The sequence below is a fragment of the Notechis scutatus genome, chromosome 6, assembly GCF_049901735.1.
Source record: "Notechis scutatus isolate UNSWTSFEM ecotype Mainland chromosome 6, rNotScu1.2, whole genome shotgun sequence".
Classification (NCBI taxonomy): domain Eukaryota; kingdom Metazoa; phylum Chordata; class Lepidosauria; order Squamata; family Elapidae; genus Notechis; species Notechis scutatus.
In genome coordinates, this window is record NC_142014.1 from 32,993,416 (window position 1) to 33,014,271 (window position 20,856).

General features: G+C 40.7%; 1 protein-coding gene across 2 annotated transcripts in view; it reads right to left on the reverse strand.

The window, feature by feature from the left end:
* Positions 1-2,487: 2,487 nt before the first annotated feature.
* The window catches only part of SCAF11 (SR-related CTD associated factor 11), a 65,144-nt gene continuing 46,775 nt past the window's right edge, over positions 2,488-20,856 (reverse strand). For both annotated transcript variants that reach the window (XM_026667819.2, XM_087967924.1), the window contains 4 exons: positions 18,829-19,172; positions 15,084-15,284; positions 14,329-14,448; positions 2,488-5,481 (listed from right to left, as the gene is read on the reverse strand). In XM_026667819.2, the coding sequence (XP_026523604.2) occupies positions 5,353-5,481; positions 14,329-14,448; positions 15,084-15,284; positions 18,829-19,172 (794 nt within the window). In that variant the 3' untranslated portion in view covers positions 2,488-5,352. The remainder of the gene's footprint in view (positions 5,482-14,328; positions 14,449-15,083; positions 15,285-18,828; positions 19,173-20,856) is intronic.

Consider the following 20,856-nt stretch of genomic DNA (forward strand, 5'->3'; position numbering starts at 1 on the left):
GGTGTTACGTCTGATACACTCGGCTGCAGCGTCTTGATTTATGGTTAGCTCGGACTTGCCAGACAGATTCCAGGAAGACTGCCAAGGACTGTGTAAACAAAAGCAGTTAACTCTGCCGTGTCTGAGACTGTCTGTTTGAGCATTTGTACTTTGGAACTTTGGACTCTCACCTGTGGATACAGGTGAGACAGAACAGGTAGCCTTGAAAATAGAGGAGAAAATACTAAAAATAGAAGAGATAGAGCTGATAAAACAGCAAACGAATCCAAAAAACAAGAAGGGAAAGCTAATTAAAATGGATGAAATAGATCAGGTAGATTATACATTAAGAGATCCAAAAATAAAATTGGATAAACAAAAAGACATTCCTGAAATGAGGATAGTGATACTGATAGATGTAGTGAAGGTTTGGCAGTGAGAGACAGGTAGAGACAGTGCGAACATTTAGATTAAATATGAATGATGCATGGAGATACAAAACACCAAGAGAGGAGTATGGAAGGCCGTCTTTTGGGGGGTTACTAAATTTCCTTCCCCCACGCGCACCCCCATCTAGAGCGCCCCACGTGCACTCACCTTGCCACGAGGCCACTTCTATCAGCCGATAGAAGCAGCCTTGTGGCGAGGCATGGCTATGCATCAGGTTCCCAACTGCAAACTCAATCACGTACATATACCATTGTCAAAATAAATATCACACGATCTCAAGTGAAGTGTTCATACCACTTCCAAGTGTGGCCTTGATAAGGCCACACTTGGAATACTGCATTCAGTTTTGGTCATCACAATGTACAAAATATGTTGAGACTCTAGAAAGAGTGCAGAGAAGAGCAACAAAGAGGATTAGGGGACTGGAGGTTAATGTCAACCCTGAAGTTGGCCTGGCTGAAGCCATTTTGTACACTTTAATGTTGCCACACTGGACCTTAGGGTCAGGGAGGGGGGATTTGAGATAGAGGGATTTTTGTAGCCCAAAATACTTTCTGAAAACCACAGGAATTTTCAGAGTCAGTTTTCACCAGATATGTGCCAATATATTTCCAATAAAAGTAATCTCTGTGGAATTCAATTGCCTCAGAGTCTTGCTTGCAATGTATTTATTACTTGGAATCCTGACAGCTAAAACATATAAAGAATGGTTGCTGGAATTAGTTTAATAAAAAGGAGTAGGGGTGACATGATAGCAGTATTCTGATATCTCAGGGGTTGCCACAAAGTAGAGGGAGTCAAGTTATTCTCCAAAGTACCTGAGGACAGGACAAGAAGCAATGGATGGAAATTAATCAGAGAAACAACCTAAGAAGAAAGTTTTGACAGTTAGAACAATTAACCAGTGGAACAACTTGCCTCCAGAAATTGTGAATTCTTCAACACTGAAAGTTTTTAAGAAGAGATTGGACAAACATTTGTCTGAAATGGTATAGGGTTTCCTGCCTGAGCAGGGGATTAGACTAGAAGATCTCAAAGGTCCCTTCCAATTCTGTTATTCTATTCTAGTCTATCTTACACCTTTTGGGTCTGTTGGGCCCCGCTGGTGGCAGTTGTAGCATATGACTGGCATGTCTTCAGGGTTTGGAAGGCATGCATCGTGAACTGTATGGCTTACTTCATCAAGTTCGGTATAACCAGATTCTCCGACTTCCTCATCAAGCTCTTCCAGCTCTGGTTGCTTGTCAGCTGCCTCGCATTGTTGTCACCCCTCTGCTTCTTCCTTCCCAGTCTTCCTTCTTTCTGACTCCAATGGACCACCTGGGTCTCGATGAATCTCCAGGGTTCCCAAGCTCCTCTGTCCAGAAGGTCCAGCCCAGGGGGAGGTCTGGTCAATGCTTTCCCCCAGCACTTAGCTTCCTCCTGGTCACTGCCTTGGGCTGATATTGCGTGCATGGTAATGGCAATATGCCTCCAGGTTCTCCAACTTTGCAAATTTTGCCTAATATAAGGACCTGTCCCAGCTGATCTCTCAGAATCAAAGTAACGTTTATTGAGAGTGTGGTTGTAGTAAAGTCAGGTGAAATCTGAAAAAGCCTGCGAAGTACGAAGTAATTCATTCATCACCAACCCCAACCTCTCCCCCAGTTTGCTAGCAGCCAATGTGATGCCACAAAGTTGTTTTGAGGTGTAGGCAGATAATGGTTCACTCTCACCCTCATAATGGCCTTGGAGTCTGCTTTGTCTTCAAAGACAATCCCCCTAATTCCCAAGCAGTTATAGCAAAAGCAAAAGCATGCAAAAAAAATGACACCAAGCAGTTCCCCCCACCCTTCCAACAGAATGGCAGGACACCATGTGAACCTGACATTAGGTTTCCATGCTTGCTTCTTAGAAAAGCCAATTTCCAAGGCGCTGAACAGAGATAGGACAATACCCAATGTATACATTATTGGCTGGGATATAGTAATTATAGCTAACCACCCAGTTGTTGAAATGTCAAGTGATATGCACGTTTTCTAAATCAGCACAATTTAAGAAGAGGCAGACTCATTCCAGCTTAGTCAAAAGAATTTATTAGAAAATATTCTGAACTACATAAAACTCTTTAGAATATTGTTTTCAGTATATTTTATTCCAGCCCTAAGCTACAGATACCAGAGCCTGGATTACATCAGCCACTGTGATCCTGATTTTAATTTTCCTATATTTAAATTATAACACATTTAAGTCACATGCACACCAAAAGACTGGAATGAGTGTTCAGTGCACCATTTCAAGAAACATCAATTATCATTTTTTTCATAGCAATTTAAAGCAGTTGGATTTGTTATTACTGAAATTTTTGCAATGTACTACCAAGAAATAAGTATTTCAGTCAATAGTCACAGGAATACAAAAATAACTTGGCTATTCTAATCCTGTCTATTCCAGAAGCCCTAATGAATTGAATTTCCTCTCTTTATAGGTAGGACTGCAATCTTAGTATAATAAAGAAATGTTCCTAAGCTTGGTTACAAGTTTTCCTTGTATATTTGTGGTAAGGCTGGTGTTGTTTTAATTAAAAAATAGTATAGTTTGGCCAAATTTAGTCATATACATACTTCATAAGGATGTCCAGCAAGAATCAGTGTTTCAGTACTGACAAAATTACCAGAAAAGGAAAAAATGCTGGATGCAATCACTCTACCCCAAATGACCAGCCCCAGAAATACTTCAAGCAAAGCATGCTGACTTATGCTTGTAGTGTTTAATTCAGAAATAGATGCATCTTGAACTAACAAGTACACATTACCTCCATTCACTGTTGGTGAAGTGCTTGTTACATAAACAAATATCTTTCAAATCAGTGATGTGTGCCTGAATTATCATTTAAAAGGCTGCATATTAGGGAATGACTTTTAAAAAAATATTTAAGGAAACAGGCCAACTGCATGCTACTCAATATCCCTTTTCATTCAGTTTGGAAATACAGTGAAAGTTTGCTATAATCTGCTGCTATTATACTGGAGAGATATGGTAAGAAAACATTAAAAAACTTCCTAATCCATCATCTCACCAGTAATAATAATAATAATGATAATAATAATAATTATGAAGATTGTCTCAACCTTAACAGAAATCTTTTTTCTCCTTTTCGGCACTGAACTGGGTCCCTATTTTGCATCAAAAAGTAAACTAGCTCCATGGTCAAACATAGATTAAATTTTAAAGTCTGGTTTGTGGCTAGTACATCTTATGCAGACAAGAGATATACTCAGCAAAAACAAATTAAGAATGAGCATGTAAGTCTGAGAAATTTCATGAACTTCTAAAGTAGACCTAAATTCAGAAAGACTAAGAAAATAACACATATGCATCAAACCAACACATAGTATACCTATGAATTCCTACCCCATCTTAAATGGTTGAGAAAAACCACTTAATTATAAAATGCAAATTGAGTTTAAACAAAATTGCATTCTACAGACTTAGTGTCAGCAGTCACTATATATTGAAAATTAGCATATATGCTTCTCTAACAAAAACTCTCTTCAGAAGGCTAAGCATAGCACTTGACTGTAAATAAAAACAATATCCACACCAAAGACTGTATAAGATAAATATTATCTTTAGTTACACAAACAATATAGGCAAAGAGTTCATTGTCTAAAATAGAACGTGAATTGATAACTGTGATAGTGCTCTGCTTTAACTTTCTGGGTGACCCTTTGTCTTGGGCCTTTCTGTGGAGCCTGCCACAAATACAAGTGCACTCAAGAAGACATGTTTAATTGGTTTGCCTCTCCCAGTTACACCTTTAATTGACCTAGGTTCCAAGTAAAACAATGAATGCAATGAAATGCAAGGCAATTACTGCACTAGCGTTTTATTTTGTTGCAAGGGATAATCAAAGCCTGTTATTTCCTTAGCTCTTCATTTATGAAAACAGCTGGTAGCAAGAGACTGAAAATATATTTGTAATACGCTTAATGAATTACTTTTAGATAGCAACCTTCCTCACCACCCACTACATATACATTTAAGATCAGTATAACATTCTCCACTTGGACTTCATGCAATAAATTAGCACATGGTAGTATGAATTTGGCAGTCTATTATTCTGCCTTCATCATTGTATAATCCTTGCTAAAATATTCTTTTATTTCACAGGCCTCAGACAACTGTTTACTTTAAAATCATTGTTAATACTTTGTCATAGGTAACTTGACTAAGATTGTTGGTTACACAATCCACCTCTTATATTCCATCAGATGTTTCAAATGGTTGGAAGATTAGAAGTATGCTGTACTGAAACATTAAACACAAATTAAATTGGGCAAGGAATAACTCAATGTTAAATGTAATGCACAATACTTTTGTGTAATATATTAACAGGGGTTGGTTCTCCAAAGGTGAAGTGCTAGGTTAAAATCTACACTATGCCTTTCAGAACTATATTGGGATTTAACACTGGCAAATCCTCAAGAGAAATGAAAAGACAACACACACACACTGAACCTATGAAGTGAGACATTTTAAAAACATTTACTATAGTTTAAAATAGTGGCAAAAAAAAATCAAATAAAAATCTACTCCAGTCTTTTCCCTGACTCACATATATTGTATTATCCTGCCCAAAATTCTGTATTCTGACAGATTGTGTGAATCAAAAATACTGTATGTGGCATTCAACAACTGTATTATTAATTGGGAGTTGTGGGAGTGGGACATGGTGTCTTTTATTCCTTTTATTTTATTTTTACATAGCTTTTTGCAAAAGGATAAACTTGAAGCATTAATCTATATTTATTTATAAGAAAAATTATACACTATATTGAAAAATAATTTTATCAAAATCAGATTTCAGCCACTATTTCTAATTAAAAGTCCAAGTCAAAATTGCACTTTGCAGTCATCCTGATGGCATTTTTCATTCTGGATTTATTTTCTTTCCACATCTGGATTTTCATCTGGATTTCTCTTTCGCGAATGTCTGTATTTGTCCACATAAGCTTTTACCAGATTTGCTACTTTTGCAGAATTAACTTCCCCACTTTTGCTATGGCAAACCTAAAAAATTGAAAAACAAAAGTTAAAGTATTATTTAATCTATTGCATTATGGGTACAGATGAAGATAATAATTCCTAATCTGATGACTACTGAATGTCAGGCTCCAGCAAAATCAAAAGGGATTTCTGGAAAAATTCTATATCAGAGTTCTCCAACCTTTCTGGCTTTGCGAACTGGGGGGGGAGGGAGGGAGGGGATGGTTCCGCACAAGCATCCGGCAAGAATGTACACAGTTCCATTTGCATGAGCGCAAATGGGATACATATGTGCTCACCCGCTGCTTATGCAAGTGTGGCTATGTGTGCACATGCTGCTTATATAGAACCCCTGTTCTATATAATTCTTACAGAATATAATCCAGGGGGGAAAAAACCATACTGGAAGGTTGGAATGAGATGAGAAAATGGCAAATACATAATTAGACTATTCATAGATCCAAGAATGAATGAGAATGTTAATTTTGATGAACATCTGCTTAGGAAAAAGTTTATTTCAAATATATGTGGTATGTATGTGTGTGTTGCATGTACACATACACAAATACACACACACACAAACATGTACAAATACACACACACACACAAACACGCATATGTTATATGAAATAAATGAAGCACAACTGATCAGATTATTTATGACAAAGTATGAGATATAAGTGTGGCAAGAGCTCTTAATGTGGGATGGACAATCTTTGGCAGTGTCAAGAGTGAATTATGGAGAAAAATGGACATGGAAAAAATAAAAAAGAGAAACAAGAGTAAGAGCAGAATTATTGCAGGAAGATAAATTATATGTTATTAGAAGAGTAGACATAAATATAAAATGTGAAATCTGCTTGGAAAAATGTATGTTACAAATTGAGAAAGAAATCTTTCAGGTTACACTGATGGCGATGCTGAAAACAGATGCTTCTTTGAAGAAACTGAAAGAGCTTGGAAAACTGTGTATAACAGACTTCTGCAAAACTAAGAATGAGAGAAAAATACAGCATAAAGATAAAACTGTTACAAAGAAGGGAGTCGATGAAAAAAGGTTTAATATTAAATGAGACAGAATTCAAAACCTTTTTGACAATACACTTTTAAAAAACTGTTTTGTAAGTGGCCAAGAACTAAAGAAAGTACTTCCAATAGTGAATATACTTTTTAAAAATTTGAATGAAACAGTTAGTTAGGGAATACTAGAAGTATTAAGTGACTGCAAAAACTGCAGAGGGATTAGTTTGTTCCAATTGCCTTGAAAAGCGCAGCCTGGCCATCTTCGCTTTCCTTCAAGCTTGCTACCAGCTGCCATGGAAACGATGGGCGGGGGGAAGCAATGGATATTTGGGAGAGGAAGCGTGCAGGAAGTAAAACTGGAATTTCTAAGAAGCGATGGGGAGGCCTTGACTCAGAGGCCAGCCTGAGTTGTTTAACATATCCAAGGCCAATCGTGCTGGGAATGGGATGCATAAAGGAGTGATGCACCTGGACCATAGACATTCCAGCCACTTGTTCAAGCATGAGAACCTATACAATCTCAGACAAGTCTTAAATCTCAGTCTCTTCTTAAAAACCTCCAGTGATGGAGCGCCCACAATTTCTGAATGCAAGCTTTTCCATTGGTTAATTGTCCTCACTGTTAGGAAGTTTCTCCTTAATTCCAGGTTGCTTCTTTCTTTGATCAGTTTCCAACCATTATTTGTTGTCCTGCCCTCTGGTGCTTTGGATAATCTGACCCCCTCTTCTTTGTGGCAGCCTCTCAAATACTGGAATACTGCTATCATGTCACCCCTAACACTTCTTTTCTTTAGATTACACCCAAAACCTTCAGCCGTTCTTCATATTTGAACTTTCTGAACTTTTTCCAAGATCTCAACATCTTTTTTATAATATGGTGACCATAATTGGTTGCAGTATTCCAGATGTGGTCTTACTAGGATTTTGTAAAGTGTCACTAATACTTCACATGATCTTGATTCTATGCTTCTGATTGTACAACCCAGGATTGTATTAGCTTTTTTGGCTGCTGCTGCACATTGCTGGCTCATATTCAAATGATCACACACTAAGACTCCAAGGTTCCTCTCACAGTTACTGTTTTTGAGACAGATCTCGCCTAATCTATACTTGTACCTTTGATTTTTCCTGCCTAATTGTAAAGCTTTGCTTTTCTCCACATTAAAATTCATTTTGATAGGGCCCATTGTTCAAGTTTGTCAAGACCTAATAAACTGAATTGTGTTTAATTATGTAAGGTTTTGAGCAAAAATGGAGTTGAAAGCTGGAGGTTAAATGGATTGAGAGCTGAGTATCAGGAAACTAAACCACGTGTGAAAATAAATTATTCAGCACTGAGGACAAGTTTCCCCCTTCCCTGTTTCCCATGACTCTCATCTTATAAGGATTCTACAAGTCTTTGAAGATGAGGCTTTGCTCCCAGGCATGGGGTTAAATCATTTGTTGAGCCCCTGGTGGGGTTTCTATAAGGTAATGGATGATTTTGTCTGGACCCACATGTCAGTTTCTCTTTTAATCATTTCTTCTTCTTTTTTAACCTATCTATGTAAGATGTCTAGATTCATTTGCTCAGGCAGCCTTCCAAATCAAATTAAATCAAAGAATATTTAAAATCTGTTCATCAAGGACAGGAAAGTATACTATATTTTTATACAGAAATGATGTTTTATTGGCTGAAAAGCTCAAAGATATTTTACTGTTAGACTGCATGATACAATGAGATAGCTCTCATAATTAATGTATCAAAAGCCAAGGTTGACAAGAGAAATTGTCAAAGCTGACTTGCTTTCATCATTACCTGCATCAACTTCCAGCTCACAGTTTGCCAAAGAGAAATGGGAAGGGGGGGTGGTAAATTCCAAGGGCGGGGGCGGGGGAGGGCTAAGGAATGCATGACAGCCTTCTGCTGCTGGAGAGAAGATGCCTACCAAGGCCAGGTTCTTGAAGCTACCAGCTGGTGCAGACTGTTTTCCCAAACAAAAATACTGTGTGTAATTGATGGACAACCCAGGGATGAAAAGGGGGGTTTACCTATGTGGGTTTTTGCAGAAAAAGCTCAGAACTGACTTTGCTTCTGCTAAATTGACTTTTTAATAAAGTTTTACTCTTGGTAATTTCTAAATGCCAGGAGTTTCTTTTTTTGGATGTGCCAAATTTATATTAAATCAGCCCAGAAGATCACTGGTTGCCCTCTCCCCTCTTTGGAAAAGATTTATCGCTCCCGCTGCCTTAAGAAAGTTCAAAACATCCCCAAAGATCCGTCTCATCCTGGGAACCCTTTTTTTGAACTATTACCATCTGGCAGACGGTACAGAATAATAAAAACAAAGACAAATCGGCTGAAAAACAGCTTCTATCCCAGGGCAGTAGCTCTTTTGAATTCTGCTGTATAGTGCAGTGTTGGTGTGGTGTCGGGGGTTTCCAGTTCAATGTGTGAAGGGTGAAGGATGTGTGTTTGTGTTTACTTTCATGGTCATGGTCATGATGTGCACTGAAGATGGTGTTTGATTTCGTTGTACAAGGTGCAATGACAATAAAATAAACTAAAAACGAAACTTTAACAATAGTGACTATCTGGACCCCAGCAGGTCAGAAACCCCAAAATATCGGCAATAGACAATGAGCTGGAGGAAAAGAAGTTGGAAGAAACCTTGGTTGGAGAAGCTCTGGTGGTGTTACAGCCAGAAGGAGCACATCCCAGAGAGCTGAGAAGCTGGAGCCACAGCCAAAGAGCTTAAGGGAGCAGATGAGATATGCCCCCTACCAGGAGCCAAAGACCTGCTGGGCAGTGAAAGTAGGGAGGGCGGCGGAATTTAAGGACCCCCTAACTCTCGAAAGAGTTAATGTGATCTGAGGGAGGAACTGGAAGGAAAAACAGCCGGTCGAGTGGAAACTTTCAACAGCCACCCACAGCCCATCAATTGATGGAGGAAAAAGTTTGGTGGGCTATAGATCAAAGGAGTGGCGTCACTGGGTGCCGCAGCAATGGTGGCTGGGACACATGGAGTGAAAGTTCTAACCAATCAATCTCCTTCCCTCCTGCAGCTGATGATGCCAGCACCTGCCAGGATGATTGGGTCTCCAGTGCAAGGAGCAGTGGCAGCAGGCTCCGCCACCCCTCCTCCAGCAGGCCCCCGTGTCCCTGGCAGCACCTGGGATCCCTCCTCCACCACTGGTGGCAGCAGCAGAGATGAACGACCCCCCCCCACTCTAATGGTCTGTTTTGATGGGGGGACAAGTTGGCCTACTTCTTGGCCTAGATGTGGCACCATATGGAGCACTATGGGGGAATGTACCCAGCCTGGGTTCACACAGTGGTATCCAACCTGGAAGGCGGTGCTGCCGGATGGCTAGTGTCCCTGCACAATAGAAGGGCAATGGAGCTGGACGATCTGGATGTGTTCATGCAGATCATATGGGAGCGATCTGAGGACCCCGAGGTGGCCCAACGCACAGAATCCTATATCTGAACTTTTAAGCAGGGAAAGTGGCCAGCAATAGAGTACATCCAAGACTTCTGCAGCCTAGCTAGCCACTTGAGGGACTGGCCGGAATGTATGCTGTTTTCTACTTCCGAGAAAGGCTGAACCAAGAACTATACCAAAACTGGATACCCCGAGGGATGCCAAATGGCTGACGAGATAGAAATCAACCTGATGGGAGTTCTCAGAGCCAACCCTGCAGAATGCCTGAATGACAGCCGGGTCCCAGAGTGGGCAAAGAGGATACAACACTATCCAGAGGAAACAAGCCTCATCAGAACCAGGGAGCCTATTTCCTCTGTGGGAAGGAGGGCCATCGAGCAGCCAAGTGCCTCGCACCACATCCAGCATCTGCTTCTCCACCTGCCAGTCAGCCCAAAAGGAAGAGGCCCTCCGTGAAGCTGAAGACAAATGTAGGGTGGCCGTTCGTTGAGTTCTCTCCCCAGTCCAGTGAGGAAGAGGGAACTCTGACCATCACCCAAGCATGTCCAGTATTCTACAAGAGCAACAATAAAGGGGAAGATGACCCAAGGATAAGTGGCACCATCATCCCCATGACAGCCAGGATCAGGATCATGGTGCCCTCCTCGGGGGTGAGGGGAACTATTACAGCATTGCAGGACTCAGGGTGCACATGATGTATAGTCAGTCCCCAGGTGGTGGAAGAACTGGGACTGAGACTGAGGAAACTAAGGTGATCCATGGCATTTTCCCAACTGGATGGATCAATAACATGCGTATGCCAGCTATCTGCCTGACCAAGCCAGTAAAGCTCAAAGTGGGGACCTACATAAAGACTATTAGATTCATTGTGGTCCTGGGATTGGCATGGTGGAAAAAATGGAACCCCTCTGTGAGCTGGACAAAGAGGGGGCAGATGTGATGTGGAGAAAAACTTCTAACCAGCAAGAGCTAGGGAAAGTGTAGCAAGCTGGCTGAGCACCTGCGGTTAGGAAAGTGAAAGCGGAAACAGCAAATACACTAAAAGGAGGTGATGGGTTAGAGCCTCTGATTCCAGGAGAGTATCGCAAGCTAGCTGAAGTTTTCAGTGAGAAGAAATCAGACATGCTCTCACCTCACGGACTGCACTATAGAGATTGTGCTATTCAAGGAAAAGCAGTACAGGTTCCTTAGGCTGTGCATGGATTATAGAGGACTAAACTCTATATGTGTGGAGAACATGTACCCCATCTCCTTGATGAGGGACATGTTGTGTTATTTGGCAAAGGGGGGAAGTCTTCACTAAACTGGACGTGAGAGAGGCATAATGAAAATTAAAAAGGGGCACAAGCGGAAAACCGCATTCATCTGCACCCTTGGATGCTACCAGTTCTGAGTAATACCCTTCGGGCTGCAGGGGGTTCTTGCTATATTCATGCAACTAATAAACAAAGTCCTACAGGAGCATTTATACAAAGGGGTTTTGGTGTACTTGGTGATATATTAATACACACCAAAACCCCTGAAGAGCATGTGAAGCTAGTCAGAGCTGTAATCAAGAAACTGCCCAACTGTACGCAAAGCTGTCCAAGTGTGAGTTTCACAAAATTTGCTTGGACTATCTGGGGTACTGTATCTCTAATGAGGGAGTGGAAATGGACCCCAGCAAAATGAAAGCCATACTAGAATGGGAGCCTCACGAATCAGGAGGCAGTTACAGAGCTTCCTAGGCTTTGCCAACTTTTACCACCAATTCATTCCCACATTCACCCAGATAGCCCTGTTGAAAAAAAATCTGCTGAAAACTAGGGGTGGAAGCCAGCCAACCCCCGGATTGGTCCCCTGACTGCCAAGTTGCTTTTGAAAAACTGAAACACCTATTCACTGCAGAGCCGGTCCTGAAGCACCCCGACCTGGAGAAGCCATTTGTAATATAGGCTGATGTCAGCTATGTAGCAATAGGAGCAGTCTTACTCCAAAAGAATGCCAATGGGGAATTGAAACCTTGCACCTACACATCCCACAAACTGTCAAATATTGAAAGGCACTGGGATATCTGGGAAAAGAAGGCTTGCAAAGTTCAGTGGGTCCTCATGATGTGGAGATAGTTCTCAGAGAATACTGGTCCCATTCGAGGTCTGGATGGACCACAAGAACTAAGAAGCACTGACGACCCCCATGAAACTGTCACCTAAGCAAGTCCAATGTGCTCAATATTTTAATTGGTTCAATTTCACCTTCCAATATCTACTTGGAGAAAAGAACTTCCTTTCAGTTGCCCTCCCTGCAAGGAAGTGCCGCAGTACAATTGTGCCTGAGAAGCAGTGATCACTTGCATCATTCCATCTAAACAGTGTGCAGTACCCGCCATCACTCGACAACAAGCAGCATCCCAACTGGAGCCAGCCCAGGAGGTAGTGCAACCCCTGAAAGATGCCCTGGTAAGAGATGAGTGGTTCCAGCAGCACAAAGACAACCTGTCTCTGAAAGAAGGGTTGGCATTGAAAGGGACAAAATTTTATGTCACAGCCAGCCAATTGACCTCAATTTTGCAAAGGCAGCAGGACATTTTGGGTTTGTAAAAACTTTTCACTTTAATGAGGAGGCAGTTCTGGTGGCCAAAGACAGAGGAATACGTAGCCAGCTGCCCTGTGTGTACTTCAATGAAACAGTTACTTGGGAAGCCCCCTGGTCTATTTCAGCTGGTGGCCAAACTGATGAAGCCCTGGGAAGAGATTTCAATGGAGTTTATTGTGGAATTGCCAGAAAGTGCAGGAAATACTTTAATCTGGACCATCACGGACTTATTTTCCAAGCAGGCACATTTTGTAGTGTGCCCGAAGATTCTCTCCACCTGGTCTCTGGGGAAGATGTTTGTGAAGCATATCTATCGGCTACATGGAGTCCCAAAACACATCATTGTGGACCAAGTGCAGTTCATGTCAAAATTTTGGCAGGAATTCCTCAACCTGATTGACTCCTCACAGGGCCTTACCTCCATCTATCATCCTAGTACCAATGGAGTCAAAACATACGAATTCAGTTTTGGAGCAGTACCTCAGGTGTTATGTCAACTACTAACAGACCAATTGGCCGAACTGCTACCTTTTGCAGAAGTGGCATACAATAACTCCGTGCATAGTAGTACAGGGTTTATCCCTTTCGGGGTAGCTAGCGGAATAGAGTTTGGGCCCATGTCGGAAATCCCACGGGGGCAGCCGTCATCAGCATCCTTGGCCAAATGGATAGAAATGTTAAAGGAAATATGGGTGGTAGGGGCATTGCAAAAGGCTAGGGAAACATAGAAGAGGCAGGCAGTCAAGGAAAGAGCCTCACTGGGAGCACTTTCACCTTATATTTTGGGTATGCACATGCGCTTGCGCTTTAGGCACTTGGTGCCTAAAAGATTCATCATCGCTACCTTAGTCAATGCAGAATGGGTGGCTGCAATAGATATGAAGGTAGCTAACTTGGTGTAGATTTCATGCTGAACATCCCGGTTGGCCCAATGAGGAGAGAGACATATAATGTGAGGTGGGCTAAGGAATGCATGAGAGCCTTCTAATGCCAGAGAGGAGATACCCACCAAGACCAAGTTCTCAGACCTATCAGCTGGCACAGACTGTTTTCCTAAAACAAAAGTACTGAGTATAATTGGTGGACAATGAACCGTGTGTGGTCCAGGGTGAAAAGGGGTTTTTACCAATGTGGGTTTTCATGAAAAAAATCTCACAGCTGACTTTGCTTCTGCTGTGCCTAAAAGAATCTTTCAACAAAGTTTTACTCTTGGTAATTCCTATGTTCCAGGAGTTTATTTTTTTTGATGTGCCAAATGGGACAGTTGATGGAGAACTATTGCAAGTTTCCCCAAAGGGTAAAAAATGAGAACAAGTAGATTATATCTTGTGTACTTTAGTAGAATGTTTACTACAGATGGGAAAATAGAGGGACAAATGTTAAGATGTGTATATGTGGCAGAAAGTTAGTAAGTACAAGGTGACTTGTTTGTTTGTTGAAAGCAGAGAAAAGGGTTGTGCATAAAAACTCTGCCCATTTGTTACATGGAAATGAGAAATAAGCATGTGAGAAAAACAATGTAATTGGAGCAATGGGCTTTGGACTAACAAAAAAACTATGTAGGAAACAGTACATGGGTGAGATAAAAACAAGGATAATTCACGATACAATTTTGTCTTCACACCTCATTTTGCACCACCTACTTTGCTATGCTGTAATTACTTAGCCCAAAAATGAAGAATATGATCAGTATTGTTTGTATGTGAGAAACAATATCTGATGTGCTAAATGCCTGTAACATATATATAGCTATATTAAAGAGCTGAAGCTATTATCTCCTATGTCAAAAAACCTGAAAGTAATAAAACTAGACTGCTAATCATAGATGAATATTATCAATATTACTTACCTTATCTACTGCTTTTCTAACTATTTCTTTATACTCTTCTTTAGAAATATCTTTATTTTGATAGAAAGGCTTAATAGCAAGTTTTACTTCTTGTGCAGCTTTTTCTTGAATTAATAATTTCTAGAAAAAATAAAGGGTGCATCTTATTTAGGAAAAGGGTGCATATATAAACTAATATTTTTGAAGTGATTAATACCCAATTCAAATATGCATAAATACTAATCTCTACAGCAGCACAATCCCTGATTGCAAAGCATGCCCCCCCCCCCAATGCACTTTCTACAATATAACATAAATGCTAGAAGATATACATATTATTTGGTGGGGAAATTTATTATGGATATTAGATTGTTCATGTCAACCTCTAGCCATAAGTGGCTAAAGATTATTCTATAACTGACTGAAACAAAACATTTGTTCATCTAAAGAAGCTTGTTAACATGTTATTGCCTGCACAGGTGCAGGTTCCAACAATTTAGTAAAATTACTTTTACCATGCCTCCATCTTTTCCTCTTTTTTTTTTTTTTAAAAAAAAACACCACCTAATATAGGTAGAAGAGTGGCTTGAGAACACGGTATCAAAGTAGATCTGACGTTATGTATTTTTTATATCAGGATACAAATTGTAAAATTCTTAAATCCCATGTAAAAATAACATAATAAAAATGACTGATGCAAACATTATTTTCAAGGCAATTTATTCCTATTTTTAGTTATTCAAAATTATTCATGTTATTCTTTGCTTTGAACTTACTTGGTCTTTTTTGGAACTATCTGCGCTGGCTTCCACTGTCACATTTACTTTCTTTTCCATCAATTTAACAGCAGCATTGGAAGATTTGATGTTATTTGATGATGCTGTGTTACCTGAACTCGATCCCTGAATAGATTCCACAGTTCTCAGAGCTGCTGTTGTATTCACACTGTTAGCAACATGGGAAGTAGTTGGAGCAGCCTGTTTTAAAATGTTAAGATAATTTAGCGTCCAACTAATTATATGCAGTATCATTGCACAGAATTCTAAACTGCAAATGAATTGAGAAGATGCCCCTATCTCCAATATATATATGCAGAACATACAATTAATGGGTAAGGGAAAAAACCTTATATTATTGAAAGAGTTGAAAGAGAACACAATGTGTTTGAAGAAGGGTAGTGTTCAGCAAGTTGTAAATAGTAGAGGATCCTTTTAATATTATTTCCCTTTTTCTCATTCATTTCAGACATTTTTAATGGTTGCCTAATAAGTAATGGCCTTGTTTAGGGAGAAAATCTATTATGTGTGAGAATCATTATGGACATTTATAAAGAAAGAAGAAATCCACACCTGACCTGACTAGAGGTCTGGTTGTACAAGGATCTATTTAGGAACAGAAGACGTCTATCGATGGAACTTTTGAGCAGTTTTGACCACAACAGTCCCCTAGGGACTGAGTCAAATGCTGACTTTAGGTCGATAAAAGCAGTAAAAAATTTGCCACCTGGTATGGTAGTATATTTATCGACCAGGTGCGCTAAGACAAAGCAGTGGTCCAGTGTGGCACAGCCCGCTTTAAGCCCAATCTATTCAGCACCAATAATACTGGACTCCTCAACCCAGGTGAGGAGTCTATGTTGGATATATTTAGCATACAGTTTCCCAATGATGGAGAGCAGGCTTATGGGGCGATAGTCGGCTGGATTGTTCCTATTTCCTCATTTAAAAACTGGAACAATAATTGCTAAGCTCCAGGAGGTAGGGATCCTCTGCCAGAGGTATTGATATGCATGATGAGTCTTGCTAAGAGAGAATTCACTACTCAGGATTGGATTTTAGCAGATCAGGGCCAGGGGCTTTGCGTGACTTGAGTTCGGAGATAAGCTCGGTAATCTCAGCATGAGTCATGACCCAGCAAGGAGCTGGCAACAATTTGTCAAAATAATTGAGTGTTCTTCTGCTGGATGGAGAGGAGAAGTAGATCCCACTTCTCTCTCTATTTAGCTTTCTCTTTCTTAGCAATTAGTCCTTTATATTCCCGCTTCAAGCAATAGTAGTCCTCTGGTGGGCATTTATCCCCTCGATTATGATAGAGCAGGTAAACCCATTAATCTGGTTCCTGAGCATCAGACACTCTTTGTCAAACCAAGAATTACTTCTTGAATGATATGGACCACTCGGCCTATGGACGGCTCCTAGCTCCCTTTGAACACTATTAATTAGTGATTCAAAGGCCGAGATTGTCTCTGGGCCACTACTTGTTAGGGCCTGATTGTATAGGCTGAGACACGCCGGAAATGATAAAAAGGAGTGGAACTTTCTTTCAGTATTAGAAGACCATTTGATCCTCCTTGTATACAAGGCCACATAGGGATCTAATATCTGGGGACCCCTAGGGAGATGTATATTTGAGAAAAGCCCAATGATTGTAACCAGGGGGTAGTGGTCGCTCTCCGTAAGACAGTCCACATAAAAATCACGGATTGCCTTTCTAAGAAGTTGGAATACCAGCACAAAATCAATAACACTACTTCCATGTGAGGAACTAAAATTTTAGGGTCTCTGGGATTTTAGTTGTGTTCTTATCAGATGTCTCCTGAAGAATTTTGGCAGACATCCCTGAAACTATTTATAACTGGTTAAGACTCATTCTGGGATGTGAATGACGATAATTCACATCCATTGAGCTAAAATAAAAGAGTTTTGGATTTTATGAGTGTTTGTTGGTGTCTCAGGAAGCCTTGGTCAGAACACTTATTAATGCTTTGGGAAACATGAAATTCTTCTACATATATCTTAAATCATGTTATCTAAGTCTCCCTCTTTGCCTGACAGTTTCCTGAATGGTGGAATCAAGTTTGTTCTCTAAAGTAAGCCCTGGAGAGAGGAAATTCAGGAAGAGTATGAAGGCCTGTCACTTCCCTACAAGGAAAGCACAAAACAGTATTTTCTGTCCACTAGGATGGATAAGGGGTACAGCAATTTTGCCTGGAAAGCTGTGATACAGTTGAAAAAACCATAGCTATCCCTGGGGCTTCTTGCAGCATAGGATAGAGTAGGGATTCTAAGGCATAGTTCCCAGAGGAGTTAATCAAGAAGATTCACTTGATGAAGGGCAAAAAAGGGATTGGGCATCTGGTTCTCTCAAGCTTCTCTTCAGTGCTCACAGTATTCACATTCCCAGAGAATTGGAAACATTCCTGCTTACAGTTGCAGATGGCATGCAGGTGGACATTGTTTGTGTTACTTGCATTTCTCTAGAGAAATCATGGTGGAGAATTAAAGGTACACTGCCACACTTCTAGGGTTTAGTCTACTCATTTTGTCTCAAGACATTCGCAACAACCTCTGAAACATCTATAGACAAACAATGCTGGCTGGGCGGGCCTATTAAGGACTGACTACAAGTGAAAATAAAAAAGGAAAGAAAGGGTGGGAGGGATTTGTGTTTACTATAACTTGGTTTGGCCAAATTGGAAAGCAACTATGTTATTTAGAGCAGTGGTCCCCAACCTTTTTTGTACCAGGGACCGGTTTCAAGCAGAAAATTTTTGCAAGGACCGGGGGAGAGAAGGAGGGGGGCTTTTCCTGTCGCCGCAGCTATTCCGAAACGCCCGTTTCACCCCACCCCCACCCCGCCCGCCCGCTTCAATCCACAGTGTCCCGTTCTGCCTGCCTGCCTGCCTGCCTTAGTTTCTGGTTGTTTGGGAGCAGCTTCGGCTGAGAATAATAACTATTCGCTCTTTTACTCAGCCGAAGCTGTTCCGATTCAACCATTAACGAAGGCAGGCAGGCAGGCAGAACAGAGCACTGGGTTGAACCGCCGCGCTGGCGCGCTGGCGGGCGGGCGGACGGGGTGGGGAGAAACGGGCGCTTTGGCGACAGGAAAAGCCTCCCCCGCTTCTTTGAAGCAGTTTCTTCCTGTGCTGGTGGAGGAGCGAGAGAGAGACTGAGAGAGCTGACCCAGAGAGAAGGACAGGCTTCGGTTGCTTCCTCCCTCCCCTTCTTTCATTTGTGTCCTTGATCCCTGATCCCAGCAGCATTCACCGAAGGTGAAGAAAGCCGCCATTTTTTAAAAAAATTCTTTGCGGCCCGGTAGAGAGTGCTCCACGTGCCCGGCACCGGTCCGCGGCCCGGTGGTTGGGGACCCCTGATTTAGAGCAACACAAGGCCAGAATACAGAAAGGGGCAATAGAAGCAGAATTAGAATTTTAATTCAGGCTCAGAAGCACCCATTACAATTGGAAGATATACTAAAAATAATTGCTTATTAAAATACATCTCCAGAAATTGATGCTCATAGGCATATGCAAACAAATCAACATATATACATGTTGGTTATTCATAGCTCAAGTATCTTAGAATACAAGCAAGTATTTTTCAGTGAACTTCCAAATTAGTAAATTTGAATATTCCTAATATAATCATCATACATACATACAAATATTTGGCATTAAAAACAAGGTACCTATTTCTACATATGTTAACAGTTTGTAGTTTTTTTAACAACTAAAATAGGTACCTGCAACTGCTGTCCGTCAAGCTGGGAAACAATGAAGTTAATCTGTTGGGATGGAGGTGGTGGTGGTGGAGGAGGAGGTGGTCCCTGAGACACACTGGATGAAGCTGCTACCTGGACAAGAGGCAGTCCTGAATGAAGATGCATGGGCACTGGCGGAGGAAGGTTAAATGGATTGTGTTGAATGTTCATAATAGGAGTAGGAACCGCCATTGTATACGGGAAGATACTCATTGGCTGATGCTGTGTGTTTACTGATGTCATTACATTCATCTGAGGTTGCAACACAGTTACTGGTAGCTGAGAAGTATCACTTTGTTGGCTGGTTTGGTCTTTGAAGTTTGGATCTATCAGAGAAGAACAGACATTTTTAAAAAGTATGTATAAAAAAACATTATCCCTCCCTCCCAAAAAGGAAAGCAGTGTCCATGAACAGAAGAGAATCTTATACCAGATCTGTCTCTTTCACTCACACTCTGCACATACTATTAAAATTAGTCTCAATATATCAAGTGCTTTAGCATGTTAAAATGAAATAATATTTGTCATGGAGATTCCACACCAAACCACTTATAGGTAGTCCTCACTTAATAACCTTAACTTTAATATTCTATCACTATGCAATGCAATTACTAAGTGAAACATCGCATGATCATGAACCTTATATCAGTCCATTGTGATCATTAAGTGCATCACCCGTGACTATTAAGTACAACATCACATGACCATGTCTTTGATTTTACTGCTACTTTCTCCATTGACTTGGCTTGTTGGAAGTGGGCTTTGAAGCTTGCAAATGTTGATTACATGACCACGGTGTTACTATAAAGGTCATAACTTCAAGGACTGGTTGTACAGGTACTTTTTCAGCACTTTTGTAAGTCTGAAGGGTTGCTAAACAGAGCAGTCATTACCCAACGTATTAAGTGTTAACCTGCAAAATGATCTCAGCTGAAGCCTTTCTTTTTCATGCTTACTCCTCTTTCGTTACTTGGTTGACATTCATGGAGGTGGGGGAAGGTATGGGGAACTTAGGAATGTAGTGCCTCAGCTGCAGTCAAAACATCCACCACTCAGCATGTGAACTAAGGCCATGCCAACGGACATCTGTCGAAGCTGAGTAGGAAGTTGTAACTGACTTGATTGGCCCATGTGATCTAAATAGACACATGGGGGTGGGGAAATCCTATTCTTTTAACAAAATCTGAGCGCGGGAACTATTTAGAGCTAGCTTCATCCTTCTAAGTGCCGAGATGATGTACTTAATAAAGGGTTTCTTGAACCTACACACCGTGTTAAGAGTCCCGACTTCCCTGCGTTCATTACTCGGAATGATAACATTAAGCTTCTATCAATAATTCAGACCCATTTTGTTTTGCTTGGGACAAATCCAGGATCTGTTAGAATTCAGTCTGATTTATTTAAGATTCATTTAAGTTTTATGCATATACGTAGGTTTATAATACATAAGGTTATCAAATTTTTTAAAGTTGGTATTTGAATATACATATTGAAACTCTAAGAATCAAAACTAGTTTGGGGCAGGTGAGGCAGCTTAAAGACTCTACTGGAATTTAAGTATCTTAGGGACTTAACAGTTCTGTTGCATCATAAAAGGAAATTAAATAAACAAAAGCCACCTTTCCACCAAACATCAACAGTATACTACATGCACAATTATTAGGCAAGTATTTTGACCATATTACCATTTTATACATATTTTCCACCTCCAAGCTGTACAAACTTGTGGATGTAAGCATATCAGGTTTCAGTATTTGTGTGAAGGAGGGTTTGCCCAAGGAGATCAACACTCTAGATCAAGATGTGCCTAATTATAAGTTTCTTTTCCTCAGGCAAAATGGCCAAAAAGAACATTGTAAAACATCTTTCAGAGGGATGCAACTCTTGAAATTGCTAAAATATTGGGGCTTGATCACAGAAACCTGTTGATTTGTTGCAAATAATCAATAGGGTCGCAAGAAACATGTTGAGAAAAAAAGACGCACATTAACTGACAAGGATTTGAGAAGA